Below are 21709 nucleotides of genomic sequence, written 5' to 3'. Positions count from 1 at the left end.
CAAATTTACATCTGAGATGCCCCATTCACATGCTTCAGCTGGCGATCAAAAACGCCGTTAACAAGCACGACAACATTAATAGGCTGTTAGTGAAAGTCGGGCACCTGGTGAAAAGTGTACGCAAGAGCACAGAGGAAACCGACCAATTAGGTGTCCGCCCCACAAATGCCTGCGCCATTCGATGGAGCAGCCAGCTGCGGATGATTCAGTCGTTCATCCGGTTGTTCCAAAAAGACCCGTTATGGTAAAACAAACTCAAGTCTAATGTTGCTAACATCACCCTGAATCAAGTACGGCAGCTGACGCACCTTGTCAGTGTGCTGACACCACTAGCAGACCTCACAGACAAAATGCAGAAGGAGCTGGGGAACCTGGGGATGATCCTCCCTGCTGTCACAGAAATCAAATCCCTGCTCACCGATTACACTCACGCTGCACTTCCAATGGGCATCGCTGCTTTTGCAGAAACATTGGCAAACAACGTGTCAATTCGCTATGGAATATACTATACTGATTAACATCTCATTTTAGCGTCAGTGTTAGATCCCCGTTTCAAGACAGAATGGATAATCCGAGATGAGTCTGTATGCAACAAATTCGGGGAGATAAAGTAAGGCTGTGGTTTAAGCTAAAAGTGAAATACATGCAGATTTTGTTCCTTTTTTGGAGTGAGCGGGGGGCGATTTGAGTGGAGCGCGATGCAAACTGCGTTGAGCGCTGAGCGATAATGAGCGGACTGGCCTGATGTGGCTTTGAGCGGGGGGAGCGGAGGGGTGAACAGCTCCGTGAGAGAGGAGCTGAGATTCTCACCGCTCCACTCCGCTCATATGCTCTGCTGCCTTGGAAACACATTGACATGATTCAAAGAATTACATGATTCTTTACATTCAGAATTGTTCAAGTGTGTGTGCTATAATCGGTGATCGGCGTCAGGTTCATTTAAGCACCCTCCTATCTGTTAGCGTGTAAATACTGATGTAGCACTTTAAAAAACAGTCATTCAAGTCAACATAAATACATTAATGAGGACACTGTTACAGTTACTGTACAACCACAAAAACAAAGGCACTGAGGAATATTGTTACTAAATTGTTATCTCCTTTTTGCTCACTTTTGTCTCCCAACTGTAAAAATGTAAAGCATTAATTTGAATAATAAACCCGTTATATGCTTAGAAAATGGTTTACACCTTGGCCGAGCTTAGTTTAAACGGCTACAAAAATGTAAGTCACTACAAAAAACGCCTCCTGCTTCACGACAGGTCAGTTCTCAATGCTACAGCACGTCTTTGAACCAAAACTTGGTAAAACATTTGAGCATGATAAAACCAAACATTTGGACCAGCCCAATCGCTGTGACAAACATGTTAATTAATTCAATTTCAGTCACAGAGTATCTGTATCGGTTACAGAGGGAGATATTAGCATTTAACTATAGATTTACATTTCCTGTTGCTAGCTGAAATAGATCTGGACCTGCCAATAAAATGCTTGCAATCCACCCACTGGAAACCATTGCTTTCAGAGTAGCCTCGAGAGGATAGACTGATTGTTTTCCAATGTGAAATGTTTTGGCTGAAACGATGGTTGGTCACAGCGCTAGCCAGTTGGACTGGAGTGTATGTTACAGGAGCAAGCTAAAGGGAGATGGAACAGCATCAGAGTTCGATAGATAGGGCATCTTCTTTTGATTAGACATGGCACTTTAAAGAGAGTCGTTAAGAGTCCCACCATCATGTCCTTGGGGGGGGGGGGGGGGGGGGGTCACCTCCCGCTGTCACGGGCACTCTGTGTCGATCCGGCTGTACTTCACTTGACTCCATTGGGCCGGTGGCCATGACAGCGGCATCTGGTAGTTCCGAGGGACGATGCCTGTGACATTCTGTTCCAGGTACTGGAAAATTCGGTACCACCACACCCTTGAGAAAAGGTTGCTCTGCGATGATTCCTTCAGCACCTGTGAAAACAAATTAAAATGTTCATGAATAACACCATTCCATAATTTTTTATACACGTTCAACATACAAGTAATACTACTCTATTACAGGGTAATTACATTGGTTATTCCACTGGTAAGTGTGACCAAATATAGACTTACTTGCTGGTTGGCCATGGTGTGGTACCACCAGAATAGGCGTGTGGTGATGAAGTAAGCCACCACCACGTCTATAGAGTAGTGGTCATGAGCCAAGAGAATGCAGAAGAGGCCTACAGCACAGAGCAGCCAGCAGATCAAATGGTACCACCAGAACCGCTTTGGAGAGTCTGCGAGAAACACAGAAAATACCTTTAAGTCAATGTGACCAATCAGATGTATGTTTTCTCAACAGTCATACATCAGCTTTAACAGCTCGTACAGTTTACCACCAAGTGTCCCCGCTGCTCCAAAATAAACATCACATACTTCACGGGTTTTCACTAAGAAAGGCTACGCATTACAGTTGTGTAGCCTACTTACACTCTTTAATGAAGAGATAGCAGAGCGTCAGCATGACTGTGTGGCCACTGTAAAGGTAGTCTCCACACATGTGGTGCGAGCCAGTGATGGTCAGACCTCCTCCTGCAATCATCTTCATGACTCGGCGCATTTGGGACTCCCAGTCACCAAACAGCTACAACAGAAGAAGAAAAAAACAGCACAAAAGTATGTCAAGTATGCTCCAGAAAGGCATAAGCAAATAGTCAGACTTATTCAACAATAATACAGTAACAACATTTGTGTCTGTGAAATTGGCAAAAGGGGATGTGTTAGCCTACTATTAGGAGCTTGAACGGCACTAGCCCTGTTAAACCGGCACTAACCCTGTTAAACCGGCACTAACCCTGTTAAACCGGCACTAACCCTGTTAAACCTCTTCCGCCAGCTAGAGTCTGATCATACGTGATCAGACTAACTTGGAACAAGGCCTCCAGTCAGAGACGCTAGCCCACAGCCAACCGGTTTCAACAGTTGGAAAGCTATCGCCAATTTTGTTAATTCAGTTAGATTCAACAGGAAATGTGAAGCTGTCCGAAATAGGTGAGCGGGCTCATTTGGACAGATAACGTATGGTTTCCTCTGAGGGGATATCCTGGCCTGTGGTGTGCTGAGGGGATGCAGATCTTGGCCTTATTCACTAGGTCTCTACTGTTTGCCTCCCACTATCGTGAGGGGTGGAACACTCAAAAGGAACTGAAACCCTACACCACTGCTTCACGACTGAACAGACCTGCTAAAAGTAGGGAGCATTGAGGTAAGCGGTTGTCACAGTAGGTGAACGAAGTGGTCATACGCAGTCAAATAAATGTTCAAAGCCATTGAGTCTTAAGACCATTTAAAACGTTGGCTACAGATAAATTATCATCTTAACGTGAGGGCATTTATCAGCTTTTACTATAGCATGGCTAAGGAGAAACTGCTGAAGAAACGGGTCTAAATCAAATTGACAGATGCCGTCTACTATCCTTAAAAATATGACCAACGTTGCCACAAATTAAATCAAAAAACCTCAAAAGAGGCATAAATCGTTGGTTTTCGTTTAACGTAAGAACATCTGCAGTTCTTTTTTTAACTGCCAATGATAACTGCCGTTTCACATCCTGCCTGCAATGGAAAATTGGGACCAAAGGGGGTTAAATAGCTGGAAAATAATTTCACTTTTCTCATCCACATAAAAAATGCTTTCTCAGTGCCTTCCGGCTCAGCACTTTCAACATCGACCCGAGGTTCGCAGACATGTTAAGACATAAGCTACTAACTACACAGTCATGTCACTTAGTATGCTATAGGTAACTGCCAAAATAAAGGAAACAGTTGAGTAAATGAGGGATACAAAGTATATTGAAAGCAGGTGCTTCCACACAGGTCTGGTTCCTGAGTTAATTAAGCAATTAACATCCCATCATGCTTAGGGTCATGTATAAAAATGCTTGGCAGGCCATTATTTTTGCTATTATTTTGGCTACCATGGCTATCATGGATATGACCCCATAGGATGGCAATGCCCCCATCCACTAGGTACGAGTGGTCACTGAATGGGTTGATGAGCATGAAAACGATGTAAACCATATGCCATGGCCGTCTCAGTCACCAGATCTCAACCCAATTGAACACTTATGGGAGATTCTCGAGCGGCGCCTGAAACAGCATTTTCTACCACCATCAACACCAAAAAAAACAAATGATGGAATTTCTCGTGGACGAATGGTGTTGCATCCCTCCAATAGAGTTCCAGACACTAGCAGAATCTATGCCAAGGTGCACTGAAACTTATGGCTCGTGGTGGCCCAACACCCTATTAAGACACTTTAAGTTGGAAGTTACCTGTATGTTTTTGCATAATGAAATGATGCAACAAAAAGGCTATATTTCTGAGCCCAGGGAGAGGTGGCAAGTACCTTAGGAGAGCACTTGAAATGCATCCCTGGCACAGGGAGAGTGGTTATGTACATGGTGATACACCTGTATAGGTAGAGTGTGCCAACGATGAAGAAGAAACGTCGACCAACGATGGACCTGAGGACGAGAAAGTTGTACATACACAATCAAGACTTGCTGGAGTGCTTAACCAGCACACTGCTAAACATACTTTAACATGGAGTGGATCCTTCAATACGTTCCGGAAGTTATGATTCAAGTCGTTATCAATTACTGTAACATATCTTGTTCATTTACCTATATTTTAACAGCGCCAACTGTAGAAGCCACAGGCTGACCAGTATCATACCGTTGATTTCGCATATGGAAAAAGCCCAGTCTACTCGGTCGAAAAAGTCAAAGAATTTGTCTGGCAGGGGCGGAGTAGCCTCTTTGGGAGGCACTCGTTCATGGACCACGGAGATCATGATGGTGGTGGAGACGAAGCAGATCATGGCGTAGATGCAAGCCACGCCAGTCTTCCCCCACTCCTCAGGGAACGGAGAGCGGTTGATCTCAGGCATGGGGATCTGAACCTGCTCCTTGTGGAACCCATTGATCAGACCGTTCCTCTTGGGCTTGTTCCCATTTACCTCATTGTTGACGGTCAAGATGGAGTGTCCGTTGGCGTGCCCGTTTTTATGTGCTTCAATGTGGTGCTCTATCCTGAGAGTCTCCATCTTGTCCAGGAGCTGTCTGCCTCTGTCCGAGGTGACAAGGGCCAGAGGGGCCGTCTGGAAGTCCGCCTTGGAGAGCTGCAGGAGGCCCTGGCCGTCCAGATGGCGGAAGGCCTCAGAGTATTCCTGCATTCCCTCATTGGTCAGCCACTGGAGCACGTCCTCCGTTGACCACTGGGCCACTTTCTTCATGTCAGCCCCTGTGCTGTACGAATGGCAAACGGAGGGAGAAACTAGGTTGGAAGAGTCCAGAGGTGTTAGCGGTTCGGTCTAACAAATCCAGAGTCCTCCTCAGGTCACACTCATCACGTAGTAAGGACATTGGGTGCTGCCAACACCTGGAGTGTCCAGTCAGGCAAATCTAGAAGTTAATCCATCCTACCAAAGTTTGGGATTGAACTTGCAGGTTTGAAGCAGTGACTATTTTGTCCTAAAATGGGAGAAGAAAAAAAATCAAAAACATTAGGATAAGAGTTCCAAACAATTCATAACACGTTTACAAGTATTCAAACATTACTTTGACATAGGCTATGTAGCAAACAATCAAGTCTATTATATAATGTATGTAACCTATGTAATAGTGTGATGACAAAGCAGATACATTCATTGTAGAAATAAAAAATATATAATGGTAAAAGTCTAATATTCATAATGTAGAGTGCACTAAAATCAAATCACCCATTCAACAGATTCATATATACACAAACACATATATATATATATATATACACACACACTGGTGTAAAGTACTTAAGTAAAAATACTTGAAAGTACTACTTAAGTAGTTTTCTGGGGTATCTGTACATTACTATTTATATTTTTGACAACTTTTACTTCACTACATTCCTAAAGAAAATAATGTACTTCTTACTCCATACATTTTTCCTGAAACCCAAATGTACTCATTACATTTGGAATGCTTGGCAGGACAGGAAAATGGTCAAATTCACACACTAATCAAGAGAACATCCCTGGTCATCTCTACTGCCTCTGATCTGGTGTACTCACTAAACACAAATGCCTTGTTTGTAAATTATGTCTAGTGTTGGAGTGTGTCCCTGGCTATCCATAAATAAAAACTAAAAACAATTGTGCCGTCTGGTTTGCTTATTATAAGGAATTTGAAACCTTTACTTTTGATACTTAAGTATATTTAAAACCAAATAATTTTAGACTTTTACTCAAGTAGTATTTTACTGGGTGACTTTCACTTTTACTTGAGTCATTTTCTATTAAGGTATCTTTACTTATACTCAAGTATGACAATTGGTTACTTTTTCCACCTCTGTATACAGTTGAAGTCGGAAGTTTACACTCACCTTGCCAAATACATTTAAACTCAGTTTTTCACAATTACTGACATTTAATCCTAGTAAGAATTCCCTGTTTAGGTCAGTTAGGATCACCACATTATTTTAAGAATGTGAAATGTCAGAATAATAGTAGAGAGAATTATTTATTTCAGCTTTTATTTCTTTCATCACATTCCCAGTGGGTCAGAAGTTTACATACACTCAATTAGTATTTGGTAGCATTGCCTTTAAATTGTTTCACTTGGGTCAAACGTTTCAGGTAGCCTTCCACAAGCTTCCCACAATAAGTTGGGTGAATTTTGGCCCATTCCTCCTGACAGAGCTGGTGTAACTGAGTCAGGTTTGTAGGCCTCCTTGCTCGCACACGCTTTTTCAGTTCTGCCCACACATTTTCTATAGGATTGAGGTCAGGGCTTTGTGATGGCCACTCCAATACCTTGACTTTGTTTTCCTTAAGCCATTTTGCCACAACTTTGGAAGTATGCTTGGGGTCATTGTCCATTTGGAAGACCCATTTGCGACCAAGCTTTAACTTCCTGACTGATGTCTTGACATGTTGCTTCAATATATCCACATAATTTTCCTTCCTCATGATGCCATCTATTTTGTGAAGTGCACCAGTCCCTCCTGCAGCAAAGCACCCCCACAGCATGACGCTGCCACCCCCGTGCTTCACAGTTGGAATGGTGTTCTTCGGCTTGCAAGCATTCCCCTTTTTCCTCCAAACATAACAATGGTCATTATGGCCAAACAGTTCTATTTTTGTTTCATCAGACCAGAGGACATTTCTCCAAAAAGTACGATCTTTGTGCCCATGTGCAGTTGCAAACCATACTCTGGCTTTTTTATGGCGGTTTTGGAGCAGTGGCTTCTTCCTTGCTGAGCGGCCTTTCAGGTTATGTCGATATAGGACTCGTTTTACTGTGGATATAGATACTTTTGTACCTGTTTCCTCCAGCATCTTCACAAGGTCCTTTGCTGTTGTTCTGGGATTGATTTGCACTTTTCGCACCAAAGTAAGTTTATCTCTAGGAGACAGAACGCGTCACCTTCCTGAGCGGTATGACGGCTGTGTGGTCCAATGGCGTTTATACTTGCGTACTATTGTTTGTACAGATGAACGTGGTACCTTAAGGTGTTTGGAAATTGCTCCCAAGGATGAACCAGACTTGTGGAGGTCTACAATTTTTTTTCTGAGGTCTTGCCTGATTTCTTTTGATTTTCATCCATGATGTCAAGCAAAGAGGCACTGGGTTTGAAGGTAGGCCTTGAAATACATCCATAGGTACACCTCCAATTGACTCAAATTATGTCAATTATCCTATCAGAAGCTTCTAAAGCCATGACATCATTTTCTGGAATTTCCAAGCTGTTTAAAGGCACAGTCAACTTAGTGTATGTAAACTTCTGACCCACTGGAATTGTGATACAGTGAATTATAAGTGAAATAATATGTCTGTAAACAATTGTTGGAAAAGTTACTTGTGTCATGCACAAAGTAGATGTCCTAACCGACTTGCCAAAACTATAGTTTGTTAACAAGAAATTTGTGGAGTGGTTGAAAAATTAGTTTTAATGACTCCAACCTACAGTGAGGGAAAAAAGTATTTGATCCCCTGCTGATTTTGTACGTTTGCCCTTGAACAGTGAGAGACAGAATAACAGCAAAAAAATCCAGAAAAACGCATGTAAAATTTTTAATAAATTGATTTGCATTTTAATGAGGGAAATAAGTATTTGACCCCTCTGCAAAACATGACTTAGTACTTGGTGGCAAAACCCTTGTTGGCAATCACAGAGGTCCGACGTTTCTTGTAGTTGGCCACCAGGTTTGCACACATCTCAGGAGGGATTTTGTCCCACTCCTCTTTGCAGATCTTCGCCAAGTCATTAAGATTTCGAGGCTGACGTTTGGCAACTCGAACCTTCAGCTCCCGCCACAGATGTTCTATGGGATTAAGGTCTGGATACTGGCTAGGCCACTCCAGGACCTTAATGTGCTTCTTCTTGAGCCACTCCTTTGTTGCCTTGGCCGTGTGTTTTGGGTCATTGTCATGCTGTAATACCCATCCACGACCCATTTTCAATGCCCTGGCTAAGGGAAGGAGGTTCTCACCCAAGATTTGACGGTACATGGCCCTGTCCATCGTCCCTTTGATGCGGTGAAGTTGTCCTGTCCCCTTAGCAGAAAAACAACCCCAAAGCATAATGTTTCCACCTCCATGTTTGACAGTGGGGATGGTGTTCTTGGGGTCATAGGCAGCATTCCTCCTCCTCCAAACATGCCGAGTTGAGTTGATGCCAAAGAGCTCAATTTTGGTCTCATCTGACCACAACAGGTTCACCCAGTTCTCCTCTGAATCATTCAGATGTTCATTGGCAAACTTCAGACGGGCCTGTTTATGTGATTTCTTGAGCAGGGGGACCTTGCGGGCGCTGCAGGATTTCAGTCCTTCACGGCGTAGTGTGTTACCAATTGTTTTCTTGGTGAATATGGTCCCAGCTGCCTTGAGATCATTGACAAGATCCTCCAGTGTAGTTCTGGGCTGATTCCTCACCGTTCTCAGGCCGAGGGAGATTGACAGTTATTTTGTGTTTCTTCCATTTGCGAATAATCGCACCAACTGTTGCTCCTAATCTCATCTTGTTACATGTATAAAAGACACCTGGGAGCCAGAAATCTTTATGATTGAGAGGGGGTCAAATACCTATTTCCCTCATTAAAATGCAAATTAATTTATAATTTATAGTTTTTCTGGATTTTTTTGTTGTTATTCTGTCTCTCACTGTTCAAATAAACCTACCATTACAATTATAGACTGATCATTTCTTTGTCAGTGGGTAAACATACAAAATCAGCATGGGATCAAATACTTATTTTCCCTCACTGTAAGTGTATGTAAACTTCCAACATCAACTGCATGTACACACACACACACACACACACATACAATATTGCACGCACACAGGACCACACATTTAGACACTAGCAAGCGCTCTCTCGTTCAGGAGGACATTACTTCTATTTTGGAAAACAAAGCCTCAACTATCCGTTCAAAAACAAAGCCTCAACTATCCGTTCAAATACCAGCGAAAAGTGCTTTCAGGTGAGGAATTAGCCCACAGCTACGTAACACTGTTATTTCATAAACACACCGCGTCTACGACTTTGTAACTATTCAACCATTTCTGATATTATTATTGTGTATCAATACAGTATAGTTGAGAAAGCAACTTCCGTGTTGAGAGTCGTATACGTTTAAAATGTGTAGGCTACATTGTCGCACATTTTTTTCACGCTCTGTGGAATAATTGACGACAAATAACCTGTTACCTTGTTGCTGCTGTGTTGCGGAATGAACAAACCCAATCCGACAATACGCTACTCCTCATTAGAAAATGAACCAACCGGCAAGTTGAGGCAAATTTATGTGAAGCGCGGGTTAGGGGAAACATTCCAACAGTTTGCTCACAGGGTGGGGCACTGTTTACAAATTGGTTTCGAGAGAGGGGGATGGTTTTTTACATTAGCAAAAGGCTTAAAACCCCATAATAGTGCCTCTTCTCCAGATAATTACATCAGAAAAGAAGCGTCACTTATTTTTAGTGGAGTGGATGACACCCATATCGTCACCCGTTATCTGTGATACACACAATACTTCTGATAAAACTGACAGCAACAGAAAGTGAGAGCTAAGGTGTCCCCCATAATCAATTAACGCCTCGATAACACCGATTGTGCTATTTGAGCAAAATGGAACGCGGCATCATCTCAACATTCAACTTCTGCTACCATTTCTGTCAAGCCGTCTACACATACAGTTTGACGCATACATTCGATAAGTCCAACATGTGCACCACAAAGAACGCACTGCTTCAACGCTGCAAGTCAAACGCAGCGATCCATTATAAATAAATGTCCTTCTGGCGTACTAAACTGCAATGAAACTGTCAGTGTGATCGAGGCATAACGATGGTCTATGCGTTCTATGGAAAATAGCGCGTCGTGGAACATACCTTCCATGGAGTTGCATTATGTTCGAGAGAAAAGCCCAGAGCTGATTATCCCTTTTATACAATGGATATAATTTTACACATTTGCCCGAAATAAAATGTGTTCATTTGCTGGTAGAAATGTGTTCAACATCCACTGAAGTAGCTAGCAAGTTTACTAAATAGCTACAGTAGTTGCCTTGGTAACAAAACAAACAGACTTGCTAGCATAGAAATAAGAACGATTATAAACTGGGTGGTTCGAGCCCTGAATGCTGATTGGCTGACAGCCGTGGTATATCAGACCTTATACCACTGGTATGAGAAAACATGTATTTTTACTGCTCTAATTATGTTGGTAACCAGTTTATAAAAGCATTAAGGCACCTCGGGGGTTTGTGGTATCTGGCTAAGGGCTGTATCCAGGAACTCCGCGTTGTGTCGTGCTTAAGAACAGCCCTTAGCCGTGGTATATTGGCCATATACACCACACCCATTCGTGCCTTATTGCTTAATTATACAACGGGTGGTTCTAATCCTGAATGCTGATTGGTTAAATCCGCATTCCAGCCAGTGTCTATTCCACAAATTACCACCGGCTAAATCTATTGACTCTGTTCCATCGGACTACGCAATCCACTGTCTAATCAGCCCAGCCAGGCAATTTATGAACTTGATCTCCACTATAAAAAGCATCTAGACATTATCTCACATTTCTTATAGACTAACATTTCGTTTTCAACAGCGGAGATTTGTATAAACCTTGCTGTCTGTCTTTCCTACATTTGCAACATTGTTTTAATATTCAAATTCGATCTCCAGCTGTCCCATAGTAATGAACGTGTCGGGAGTCGGAATGAGACTTCGTCTCGGGCCTAACAACACCCATGCCAATATATCCTGCAAACACCGGCTTCTCTGGCATTATTACTTAAATAGAACGAGCGTTCCCATTCAAGTCAATGATGGCATAATGGGGTGGGCATGGAGCCCATTGCGAGTGTACCCATAGCTAAGAAACCGGAAGAATTGCGGAAGTTCTGGGGGAAGTGTACCAAATATTTTTTATAACTAAATCCTCTATACTTCCTGCTTTTTTTCTGACACACACACAAAACGAGCGCGGCGCCAAATGCTTCTAGCTTGATGTCGAGAAAGAGAGGGTGGTACATTTGTAGCGGTTATTTTTCCTCAGACAAGTAGATGTATGGAGTGAGATTGTTGTTGTTTTTTTCCTGTCAGTTTTCTTGTCTAGTTTATTATTTTTTTTAAAGTGTATACTTCAAGGCTGGTTTGTACTTCGTCTATCGACATGTCTGTAGACAGTTGTCGCAGTGACATCATGAACATTCTATTGTCGTCTGACATCAAACTTGTCGTTGTGAAAAAGTATAAACACAAAAATTACAGGTTAAATTACATCAGCAGCCTAGTGGTCCAAAATAGCATATCTGGTGTATTTCAACAACAATAAACCCATCCGTTTAAAAATAAATTTTATATATGTCAATCTACGAAACCAGGCAACTAAAATAAACGTTCTAAACAATGTTTTGGTTTGTTTCTAACTTGTTAGCTAGATAGCTAATGTTAGCTGGCTAGCCAGTTCAAATAATGACCATATCATAGCTGATAACATAACTTTAGCAAATTTGTATTCATTATTACAGGAAAAGAAACTCACAACAAGATCAGTTAATGGCAAGCTAATTACAGAAAATAGATTGCGGTTATGAGTGTGACGAAATAAAAGCAGGTCATTTACTTGAGCACTGTATCCTTGCTGGCTCAGTCAGGTAACCATGACAACGGACGCAGCGACATGGTCAAAGTTGAACTTTTTTCATCTGTCTGCGACAGGGAAACCGACAGTTGCAGCAACGGTCTACAGAAATTCCACCGGAGTATAAATTAAATGTCGTTTTGACCAGCGGCCCTTGTCGCATTCTAATTGTCTACAGACATGTCGATAGACAAAGTATAAACCAGCCTTAACCCGCATTTTTAATATCGCCACCGTCGGCCGACACAGTAAAATTGACTTTTTTGCCCCTCTCTCGGCTTGAATCAAAATCGGTAAAAGGTAAGATATTTACTAGCTAGCTTGTTAATTAACCTAGCTAGTTAGTAAGCCAGACAACATTGTTACATCAATTGATACATTGACATATTAGCTAGCCAGCATATCAATAACGATAACTGGCGTCTGGCTAATGTTAGCTAAGTTATCGCTAATATAGCTAGCTAGCTAACCTTAACTTAACTAGATGAGAAGTAGAGAACATTAGCTAGCTAGCAAGCAACCTAACCCAAGCTAACTGTCTACGTGGTGAGTGCCAGTTAGCTAGAGCTGTCTAGCTAACGTTACTGATTAAATTACCCTCAATAATGCCTGGGTAATTATTTATTCATAGTAGTATGTAGGGACTGGTCTCTAAATTACATTCCCTGCTATTTAAAATTACTCATAAACCAATCCCTTCATGCATAATGGAAGAAAGACCTCTCTGTGTGTAGTACTGTGACTAATTTGACCTTATTATAAACATGGAAATATCTGTAGGATGCATGCATGGGGCGAGTGAAAGAAACATATTTGCTCTTTCATCAACGTATGACTCTGTAAAAAAGACTGATATTATCAGCCATTAATCTAACTTTGGGTTGGGGAAGTCCTGTGGGTGGGGGGTTGCTAGGGAACTGTTTGTCTTGTTTGGTCTTGTCACTTGTTTCTCTGTCTATGTGCACCTGTTTTGTGTACCTTATTAAAAAATAATAGAAACAGTTGATCACAAAAAAAAAAAAAAAAATCCTGGGTAAAAAAGTTACATTCAACCAGCTAGCTAGCTAACTTGCTTGATATGGAGGACAGTGTTGAAGTAGGCTAATGTTATGTGGTGCAGTGAGTTTGTTCTTGGTAAATTTGTAGGGTGGAAATTAACTCAGAGACATTAGCTCCTAGCTAATCTGTAGATAGGTACATATTCTAATTAACAACAATCGCAGGCAGATTATGTAACGTTATAGGCACCACAGATGTTTGAAAATGAATAATACAGAAAAAAACACTAAATACAAATGCATTCATTATGGCCCGGGGGAGAAGGCTCCACAAGGAGCTAACTAGTGACTCGCTATGACTTGGCCTCTAATTTTAGTATGTATAGTGGGTAGCTATGGAGTGCTTACAGGGTATGCTGTTCCTGAGGGAGTTGATGGTGTAGGACTTGGAATATGGTCTTGCATGTCAAGTATAGGGTCTTACAGGTCAAGGGTAGAGTCTTGCAGGTCATGCTCCAGGCTGCGAATGAGTGTCTCTGAACTCTTACTAGGACTCATACTAGCATAGTCATGGTTCCCCTGTTTACAAAGCAACATGCTCAACAACAACAAAAGAACAGCCTGCAAACTGGGTTTGCATTAGGACTGAATCCACAGTGATGTAGTAGATATCTTGTACTGGATGCTTTCACAGCAAACTGTGTTGGGCTCGTGGAAGCAAGATGAATCCCCTGACATAAAAATTGAACAAATAAATGAATCTGTTCAATTAAATAGATATGCTGAGGATAACAACTCCTCAACAAGTCCTGTTGCTAAAACTTATAAACACCCCTCTGTAGTGCATCTGTTCTTGTATGTAATGTGTAACTCCATACCTCAAATTCTGTATGGAATGCATCTTCCCTAAGTGTCACATATGTTAATGTCTGAAACATTATTATCTTGAAATGCCTGCTGCGTAAGTAGTGACACTGCTATTTCTCATTCTTAGTGGGATCCTTTGGGAACCTAAAACATACACTACATTACCAAAAGTATGTGGATACCTGCTCGTCGAACATCTCATTCCAAAGTCATGGCAATTAATATGGAGTTGGTCCCTCCTTTGCTGCTATAATAGCCTCCACTCTTCTAGGAAGGCTTTCCATTAGATGTTGGAACATTTGCTTCCATTCAGCCACAAGAGCATTAAAGAGGTTGGGCACTGATGTTGGGCGATTAGGCCTGGCTTGCAGTCGGCGTACCAATTCATCCCAAAGCTGTTCGATGGGGTTGAGGTCAGGGCTCTTTGCAGGCCAGTCAAGTTTTTCCACACCGATCAACAAACCATTTCTGTATGGACCTCGCTTTGTGTACGGGGACATTGTCATGCTGAAACAGGAAAGGGCCTTCCCCAAACTGTTGCCACAAAGTTGGAAGCACAGAATCGTCTAGAATGTCATTGTATACTGTAGCGTTAAGATTTCCCATCACTGGAACTAAGGAGCCTAGCCCGAACCATGAAAAACAGCCCCAGACCATTATTCCTCCTCCACCAAACTTTACAATTGGCACTATGCATTCGGGCAGGAAGCGTTCTCCTGGCATCCACCAAACCCAGATTTGGCCGTCGGACTGCCAGATGGTGAAGCGTGATTCATCACTCCAGAGAGCGCGTTTCCACTGAGTCCAATGGTGGCGAGCTTTACACCACCCCAGCCGACGCTTGGCATTGTGCATGGTGATCTTAGGCTTGTGTGCGGCTACTCGGCCATGGAAACCCATTTCATGAAGCTCCCGACGAACAGTTATTGTGCTGACGTTGCTTCCAGAGGCAGTTTGAAACACGGTAGTGAGTGTTGCAACCGAGGACAGACAATTTTCAGCACTCGGCGGTCCCGTTCTGTGAGCTTGTGTGGCCTACCACTTCGCGGCTGAGCCGTTGTTGCTCCTAGACATTTCCACTTCACAATAACAGCACTTACAGTTGACGGGGGCAGCTCTAGCAGGGCAGAAATTTGACGAACTGACTTTCAACTGACGGTGCCACGTTGAAAGTCACTGAGCTCTTCAGGAAGGCCATTCTACTGCCAATGTTTCCCTATGGAGATTGCATGGCTGTGTGCTCGATTTTATACACCTGTCAGCAACGTGTGTGGCTGAAAAAGCAAAATCCTCTAATTTGAAGGGGTGTCCACATACTTTTGTATATATAGTGTATGTTTCATAATAAACATATTTCATTTCATTTTAATGTGACTTCAGTTTTGATTAGGAATGTACGTGTTACTCATAAATACAATCTCATTCTAGTTCTGTGATGTTACAACTAATGAACACTAATTAAAAGTTTTATACCAATGGAAGATAATAGAATTTACATGCACAGGGAATTTCTTCACCATTTATTATTGCTATCCTCATGAAAAAATATATGTATAATAAATCATTGTTATTTGATTAATAGTTATTAGTTAATTCATTGCATGCATCTGGCATTACAGTGCAAATGTATGCTATAATCAATGCCATTCTTTACCAATAGAAGGCATTCTAATACAACAAGTTCAAACTTTATTTACTATGACACAGACTGACTCTAAATGCCTAAATGACAGGCTGTCACTGTCCAAAAGTATCTAGTTGGCTAGGTCGTTGGCTACAGTACAGTTATAGTGCAGAAGACTGACAAACATTTCCGTTAGCAAGTTTAGCTAGTTATCTAACGTTGTCACAGTGAGTAAAGATTTACAGATTGCATGATAATGACTTATTTAACCATGCTGGCAATCTTACCTGCTCAGCTAGCTATGTTTTTAGCAATAAGGCCCGGGGGGGTGTGGTATATGTCCAATATACCACAGCTAAGGGCTGTTCTTATGCACGAAGGAACGCCAGGCAATGTTACCACCACAACAGGAAAACAATTGTTTCAAATGTGAGTAACTCGCAGGGTAAAGCTTAGCCTAAATACACAGCGAGCTAGAAAGGCTGGTGTTTGCAAGACTAGGTAAAGCTTGCTAAGAACATGAAGCAACAACTGCAAGCTGTTGGTCTCAAAGGTAAAAAAATTAATTGAGATCGTCATTATAATGCAGAATATAAATTGTGGGCATATTGTCACCTTGACGTGCGGCCTGTTCAAAATAGTACGTGCCAATTAAAGTGCTCTCAAATCAGTGTGAATGACAAGCCACAGAGAGGAGCCGTGGGAAAGAAACCTGAAAGCCAAAAGGGTCTGACTTGGCTGTGTCCACCACTATTGAGATCAGTAATAACATATAGGCCTACAACAGGGAGAGTAGTTATCTTTCTAAACATTAGGGGTGGCCCAAATATCTGGTCACCCTCATAGGCCAGTACATTGGACCATACAACACAGGAGGATATCAAAGAATGAAGTCATACTCCTTGTTGAATAGTTATGTGAGGCAAGAGTGATTGATTTAGGATATCTAGGCTAATTCTAGCAACTTAGTTATTACATTAATCAGTCTGAGCCACTGTCCCTATTGAAAATCGAAAAGAGTTGACAGTATCAAGCAGTTTCACAACATAAGTCTGAACCATCCCACTGGGCGATTTCAACGTTCTTTCCACGTCATTTCAACCAAAAACATAAATGTGATGACGTTGAATCAACGTGAAAAACTGATTGGATTTGCAAAAAGTCATCAACATAAGGGCATTGTCATTTTTTCACCCAACTTTTAACCCAAATCCAACGGCATGGTGACATTTTCTGTTGATTTCACGTTAGTTGACAACTCAACCAAATGTAACTCAAAACTAGACATTGAACTGACGTCAGCGCCCAGTGGGATATTATGAGCACCAATTGCTTCATAGGGTGACTCAGGAAGCCTACAGGAAGCCTACAGGAAGCCTACAGGAAGCCTGTGCCTAAATGTACAACCCTTAGTACAGAGTTGTTGTAGCCTCTAAAAACGTCAGTTTATTTCCTACTCCGGTCTCTTCAAACCACGTAAGGAAAATAAAAATCAGTGAGCATGTGCAGGAGGCTGGTGGGTGGGGCTATAAGAGGACGGGCTCATTGTAATGGCCGGAGTCAAACATGTGGTTTCCATATGTTTTTGTATTTGATACCGTTCCATTCCAGCCATTACAATGCGTCCTTCATCCTACAGCTCCTCCCACCAGCCTCCTTTGGCACACACAGTATTCTCACATGGATAGACAACTAGTTGATGACAGAATCTCAGTGGGGAACCCATCCTTAGTAATAAAAACTGTGTGTGTGTGTGTGTGAGATAAAACACACACACACACACACACACACACACACACACACACACACACACACACACAAGTAATAAAAACTGTGTGTGTGTGTGTGTGTGTGTGTGTGTGAGATAAAAACACACACACACATTAGTAATAAAAAGTGTGTGTGTGTGTGTGTGTGTGTGTGTGAGAGAGAGATAAAAACACACACACACACAATCTACCTGTGATATGTAGAGTTTGTGCTGCCTGCCGTGGTCTTCCTTTTCCCACTGTCTCTATCAGAGGCGCTGCGACAACAGAAGCTCTGTCTCAAACAGACAGAAAATGTTATTCACTCAACTCCTCAGAATGATCCCCTGGCTGGGCTGGGCAGTGACGCTAAGCAGAGAACTTCAGTGAGTCCCGCCCATCCGCTGTTGACTAATGCTGAACAGTCACTCTGAAACGCCCAGTGGGTGTAAGCATCACCGGCTGGCCAGTTCACAGCTCAGGCAGCATGTCTACTTTCCTAAGATTCGTGAAGGCATTTAGGGAAGCTGTTAAGCTCTGTTAGCGAGTTGCCTGGTTACGCCTTGCATAATCAGTAACCACGCAGAAAGGGATCTTTTAATATTAACTATGCCACAAAGTCATGATGTGCTTTCCCAGGGTTAAGTGTAGAGCAAATCCTTTTGGCTCTGCAGTAATTCTACTGCTTTATTGAGCTCACCGTTTATCTGGATGATAACATCTGTTACCCAGAAGTAAAATTATTGCGAATGTTGTCACGTCCCATTTAACATTTACATGTGAATCTGTCCACGAGAGATTATCTGGACGATAACACAGTGGATATTCCGTGACAATCAATGTGAATGAATCAATTAGGAATGAAGGCTGATATGGAATTCTAAAAGAATAGGGGAAAGGGTGATTTAACCCATTGATACCTTGAACAAAGTCAAACATTTTCTCAAGCCAAAATGAGTTAGTAGTGGTGGTACCTTTAGTTCAACTAGATAAAAGGATTTCTACAGCAGTCAAAATGTATGCCTAGTCAAGTGCTTGGCCACAGGAAAGTCATACCCACTTTCAATACGTCTTCAGATTTCTTATTCCACGTGGAATTGTTTACAAAAAGGGGGTTTCTGTTACGGAACTGAGACGAAGCTAACAAAAGATGTCTTGCATTGATTACAAGTATGCATACTACTCTCACCTGTATTAAATTTCACATGTCTATGTACTCACCTATGCTTAAAATGTACAACAAGCAACTGCTTTGTTAGGATGAAGTAGGCCTACAATCAGAAGTCCCAGAAACAAAGCAATATGACACGTAGGCTTTAGGCGTTCAACCCTCCTCTCACATTCAATGGAAATAGACCTAGCTTACAGTCAAAGCATTCGCCTCCAGCCACCTAACAGGTGACATTTGCTCACTTGGCCCAAATAAATTTGATAGGAAAAAGTCAAACTAGAAAGTCCACAGAGAGAGAACTAGTGTATAAGTCATTTTCGACTCAAACTGTGGTGTCCATTAGAGCAGCGCATTCTATTCCACGGCAGCTTCTGGTGACTCAACTCAATCTAATAGCCATTAGAAAGATCACAGGCAGGAGCGTTAGACCATTTTACCGCTCTCACAATTCAATGGCAATTCAAAAACTCCTCTCAGCTTTTCAACAAGAAACTGGCCATTTCCTTTGCATGACACTCCTCTGGAGAGGAGACAGAAATTGTCTGTAAAATGAAACTTCCATGTTGATACTATTGATTGAGTTCTTTTAACAAACATGATAGCTAGGTAGGGTGTATTCTGTGTGTCTCACATCAATTAATCGTGAATTCTCACTTTCAGCCATGATTTACGGTAGCCTCTGGTACTTGGACAAGATTTAGCCTACATGGAAATATAGGCCTACTTTGAAACTTTTCAGAATTAAGAATCAACTACCCTCATACCAGAATGGTGACACCTTTTAGGTTAGTCCCGAGAGACAACGCGGGCCATTCCTCTAAATTTGTCCGCAGCATCAACTCATTGCTGTGAGACAGCCACACGAGTCGGCTTTACTAAAGCCACGTCAAGGGAGGGGTGGCAGGAAAGGATTAGAACAGGGGACGTGGGGTCTAAGTCTGGTGACCAGCTGGCCTCATTTATCGCTTGATAATAACTTAATTCCCCACTGATCTGACAACTAAACCACGCTGGAGTGAAAAGAACCATAGCGTAGGCCAAAGGGTTGTCGACTGCTTCAGCCCTTTCAGCAGTGGTACCGGGGCACCAAAACACAAGCTTTAAAGAATTTGAATATAAGACATCCCATTAAGTGTATGAAACAGAAGTAGACATTCTAAACCAATAAACACTTCAGAACAGATAAGCTAATACCTAGAAATAATTACTGACAATGTTCTTCTTAGAGAAGATATTGAAGAGGACCATACAAATCCTTAGGTCACTTCAGAAGGTCTACAAAGCTATCTGCTCCATCTCTCTGATAGAGTACAGTACTAACGTCGGGATTGGGAATGAAGTATGCTGAGAGATAAAAAGTGGGGAACTTTGCCAGCTTTTTCGCCCATCTCTGCAGTGACCTTTCCAGTTGAACGGCGGAGGACCATCGCATACTTTTCAGACAGTATGGAAAGCTGCCCATGCACTTCAAACAGGCATTTATGTGGGAGTGAGCAACTGAACGTTTGACTTCGGTCCACACTTGTCTCAGTTATGACCCCGGGGTTTCAGGCCACAAATGAGTCATGACATTATTGCAATCCAAATGGGTGAATACAAACTTCTCTACATTCCTTCAACAAACCGTGGTGCTTAAGGCGCTATTGTGGCACAGACGGAAATTAAACAATGCCTCAACTGAGCCAAGGTCAACTGAGTTCCAGCCACTTTACAAATACATTTGTTTTGTGGGCCAACAGGACAGCTCCTGGTAGGGCGATTCATAGGGTAAACTGCCAACAGATACGGGCTGTGTGTTTTAGGAATTTGCTCAGTCAATTCCCCCATACTATTTGAACTAACCAGTGCTTCTTCAGCAATAAAAGCAGTTCAGTATCAGCTAGCCAAGATCAAAACTCAACGATTGGAGACATTGCGAGAGCCTGAAAAGTGCAGTATCTAAAAGCACAAAAGTGTGACCTCTGATTATCTAAAACCGGCAAGCAAGTTTATCAGCACTCATGTGGTCACAATAAGCAATCTTGACACCATAGCAGTGTGTCCTTTGGCCTATGACGGACCATTAAATGAAATTTGATGAATTCATGAATCTCCATTTCAAACCACTTCCATCTGAAAGACAAACCAGCCTCTGGTGGGTGGGAAAGTTGACGAAGTGAAACACATCGAGCTTGCTTGGTTAAATTATACAGTAGGCTAATAAATGAAAAGATCAGGCCAGTTTCAGCCAATTGAAGGAAGGAATTCAGATTTTGTTACTGATGCCATTGAAAGCCATGCTCAGCTACAACCCTCATCACTGTCCACAGACTTACATTCAAAGCATAGTAGTCTACCTACCAAACAAAGGCATCATCTTTCAGCCAATCTCCTAGTAGCGTATGCATTATCCGATGAGAAAAACAAATCACAGAACAGCCACAAGTAATGATACACTCCTTGACCCAGGAGTGTAGTTTACTCACCACAACACAGGGATCAATTACCATCATTCATTACCTTATTTGTCTCAGAGTGGCACCCTGGTCTTCCATACGAGGTCCGAGGACAGTGAATAATGCAGGAACACAATGGGAACTGACGCCAGAGACCGAGACACAGACACCACCTCTATTTACAGAGCATCTGTACCAAACCAGGGACATCAAGCTCAACCTTCACTGTCATGCAGGTCTTGTGTTTATCCATCTGCCAAGCCTAAAATAACCAATGGTGGTTCTAAGTGTTATTGACACAACATAAATACAATAGGCCTTAGTTCTACTCTAGTTTACAGACACAGCTAAGTATAATTCACCCATTCAAAGTAGGATTAACCATCCAAAGAGAAAGATAACAAATGATGGTTAGGCCTAAGCCTAACAAGCACAGGACAACAGCCTACCTGGTCTAACTATTCTGTTTCCATTTGAACAACCTCCAAGGTAAAACAATGGAGGTTACAGTCCTGGTAATACACCATGTTGCTAAGCATTTTTCTGTGAATAATCTGATCCATTGTAGCACAGCAAAGGTTAATTATTAATCCAAGTGATCGGTTATATGTCAATCTCTGGCATTCTAGTACTACTGAGAAGTTCTGTCTCACCATAACCTTCTAGTGATTATCAATGACAGACTTTGGTTGGGCAACAATTTGA

At 42.1% G+C, this 21709-nt stretch overlaps 1 protein-coding gene across 1 annotated transcript; it reads right to left on the bottom strand.

Annotated features, from left to right (window-relative positions):
• Positions 1–1748: 1748 nt before the first annotated feature.
• Positions 1749–17686, bottom strand: LOC311131801 (phosphatidylcholine:ceramide cholinephosphotransferase 1-like). The gene is made up of 6 exons (XM_084164931.1): positions 17611–17686; positions 4654–5502; positions 4377–4494; positions 2458–2611; positions 2098–2264; positions 1749–1956 (listed from the first exon to the last, which is right to left on the bottom strand). Exons 2-6 carry the CDS (start codon positions 5262–5264, stop codon positions 1777–1779), a joined length of 1230 nt encoding a protein of 409 aa, XP_084021057.1. The 5' UTR covers positions 5265–5502; positions 17611–17686; the 3' UTR covers positions 1749–1776.
• Positions 17687–21709: the final 4023 nt, after the last annotated feature.

This window comes from Coregonus lavaretus, assembly GCF_964263955.1.
Source record: "Coregonus lavaretus genome assembly, chromosome: 1".
Classification (NCBI taxonomy): Eukaryota; Metazoa; Chordata; class Actinopteri; order Salmoniformes; family Salmonidae; genus Coregonus; species Coregonus lavaretus.
This window is presented reverse-complemented; position numbering and strand designations above follow the sequence as displayed.

What these genes read in the sequence shown, in the direction of transcription:
- LOC311131801 (XM_084164931.1), bottom strand. Translation starts at nt 5,264, where the DNA reads ATGAAGAAAGTGGCCCAGTGGTCAACGGAGGACGTGCTCCAGTGGCTG. An exon ending in CTATCTCTTCATTAAAGAGT is followed by an intron (nt 2,265 to 2,457) that starts GTAAGTAGGCTA and finishes TGTTTCTCGCAG; the next exon opens with ACTCTCCAAAGCGGTTCTGG. An exon ending in ACACCATGGCCAACCAGCAA is followed by an intron (nt 1,957 to 2,097) that starts GTAAGTCTATAT and finishes TTGTTTTCACAG; the next exon opens with GTGCTGAAGGAATCATCGCA.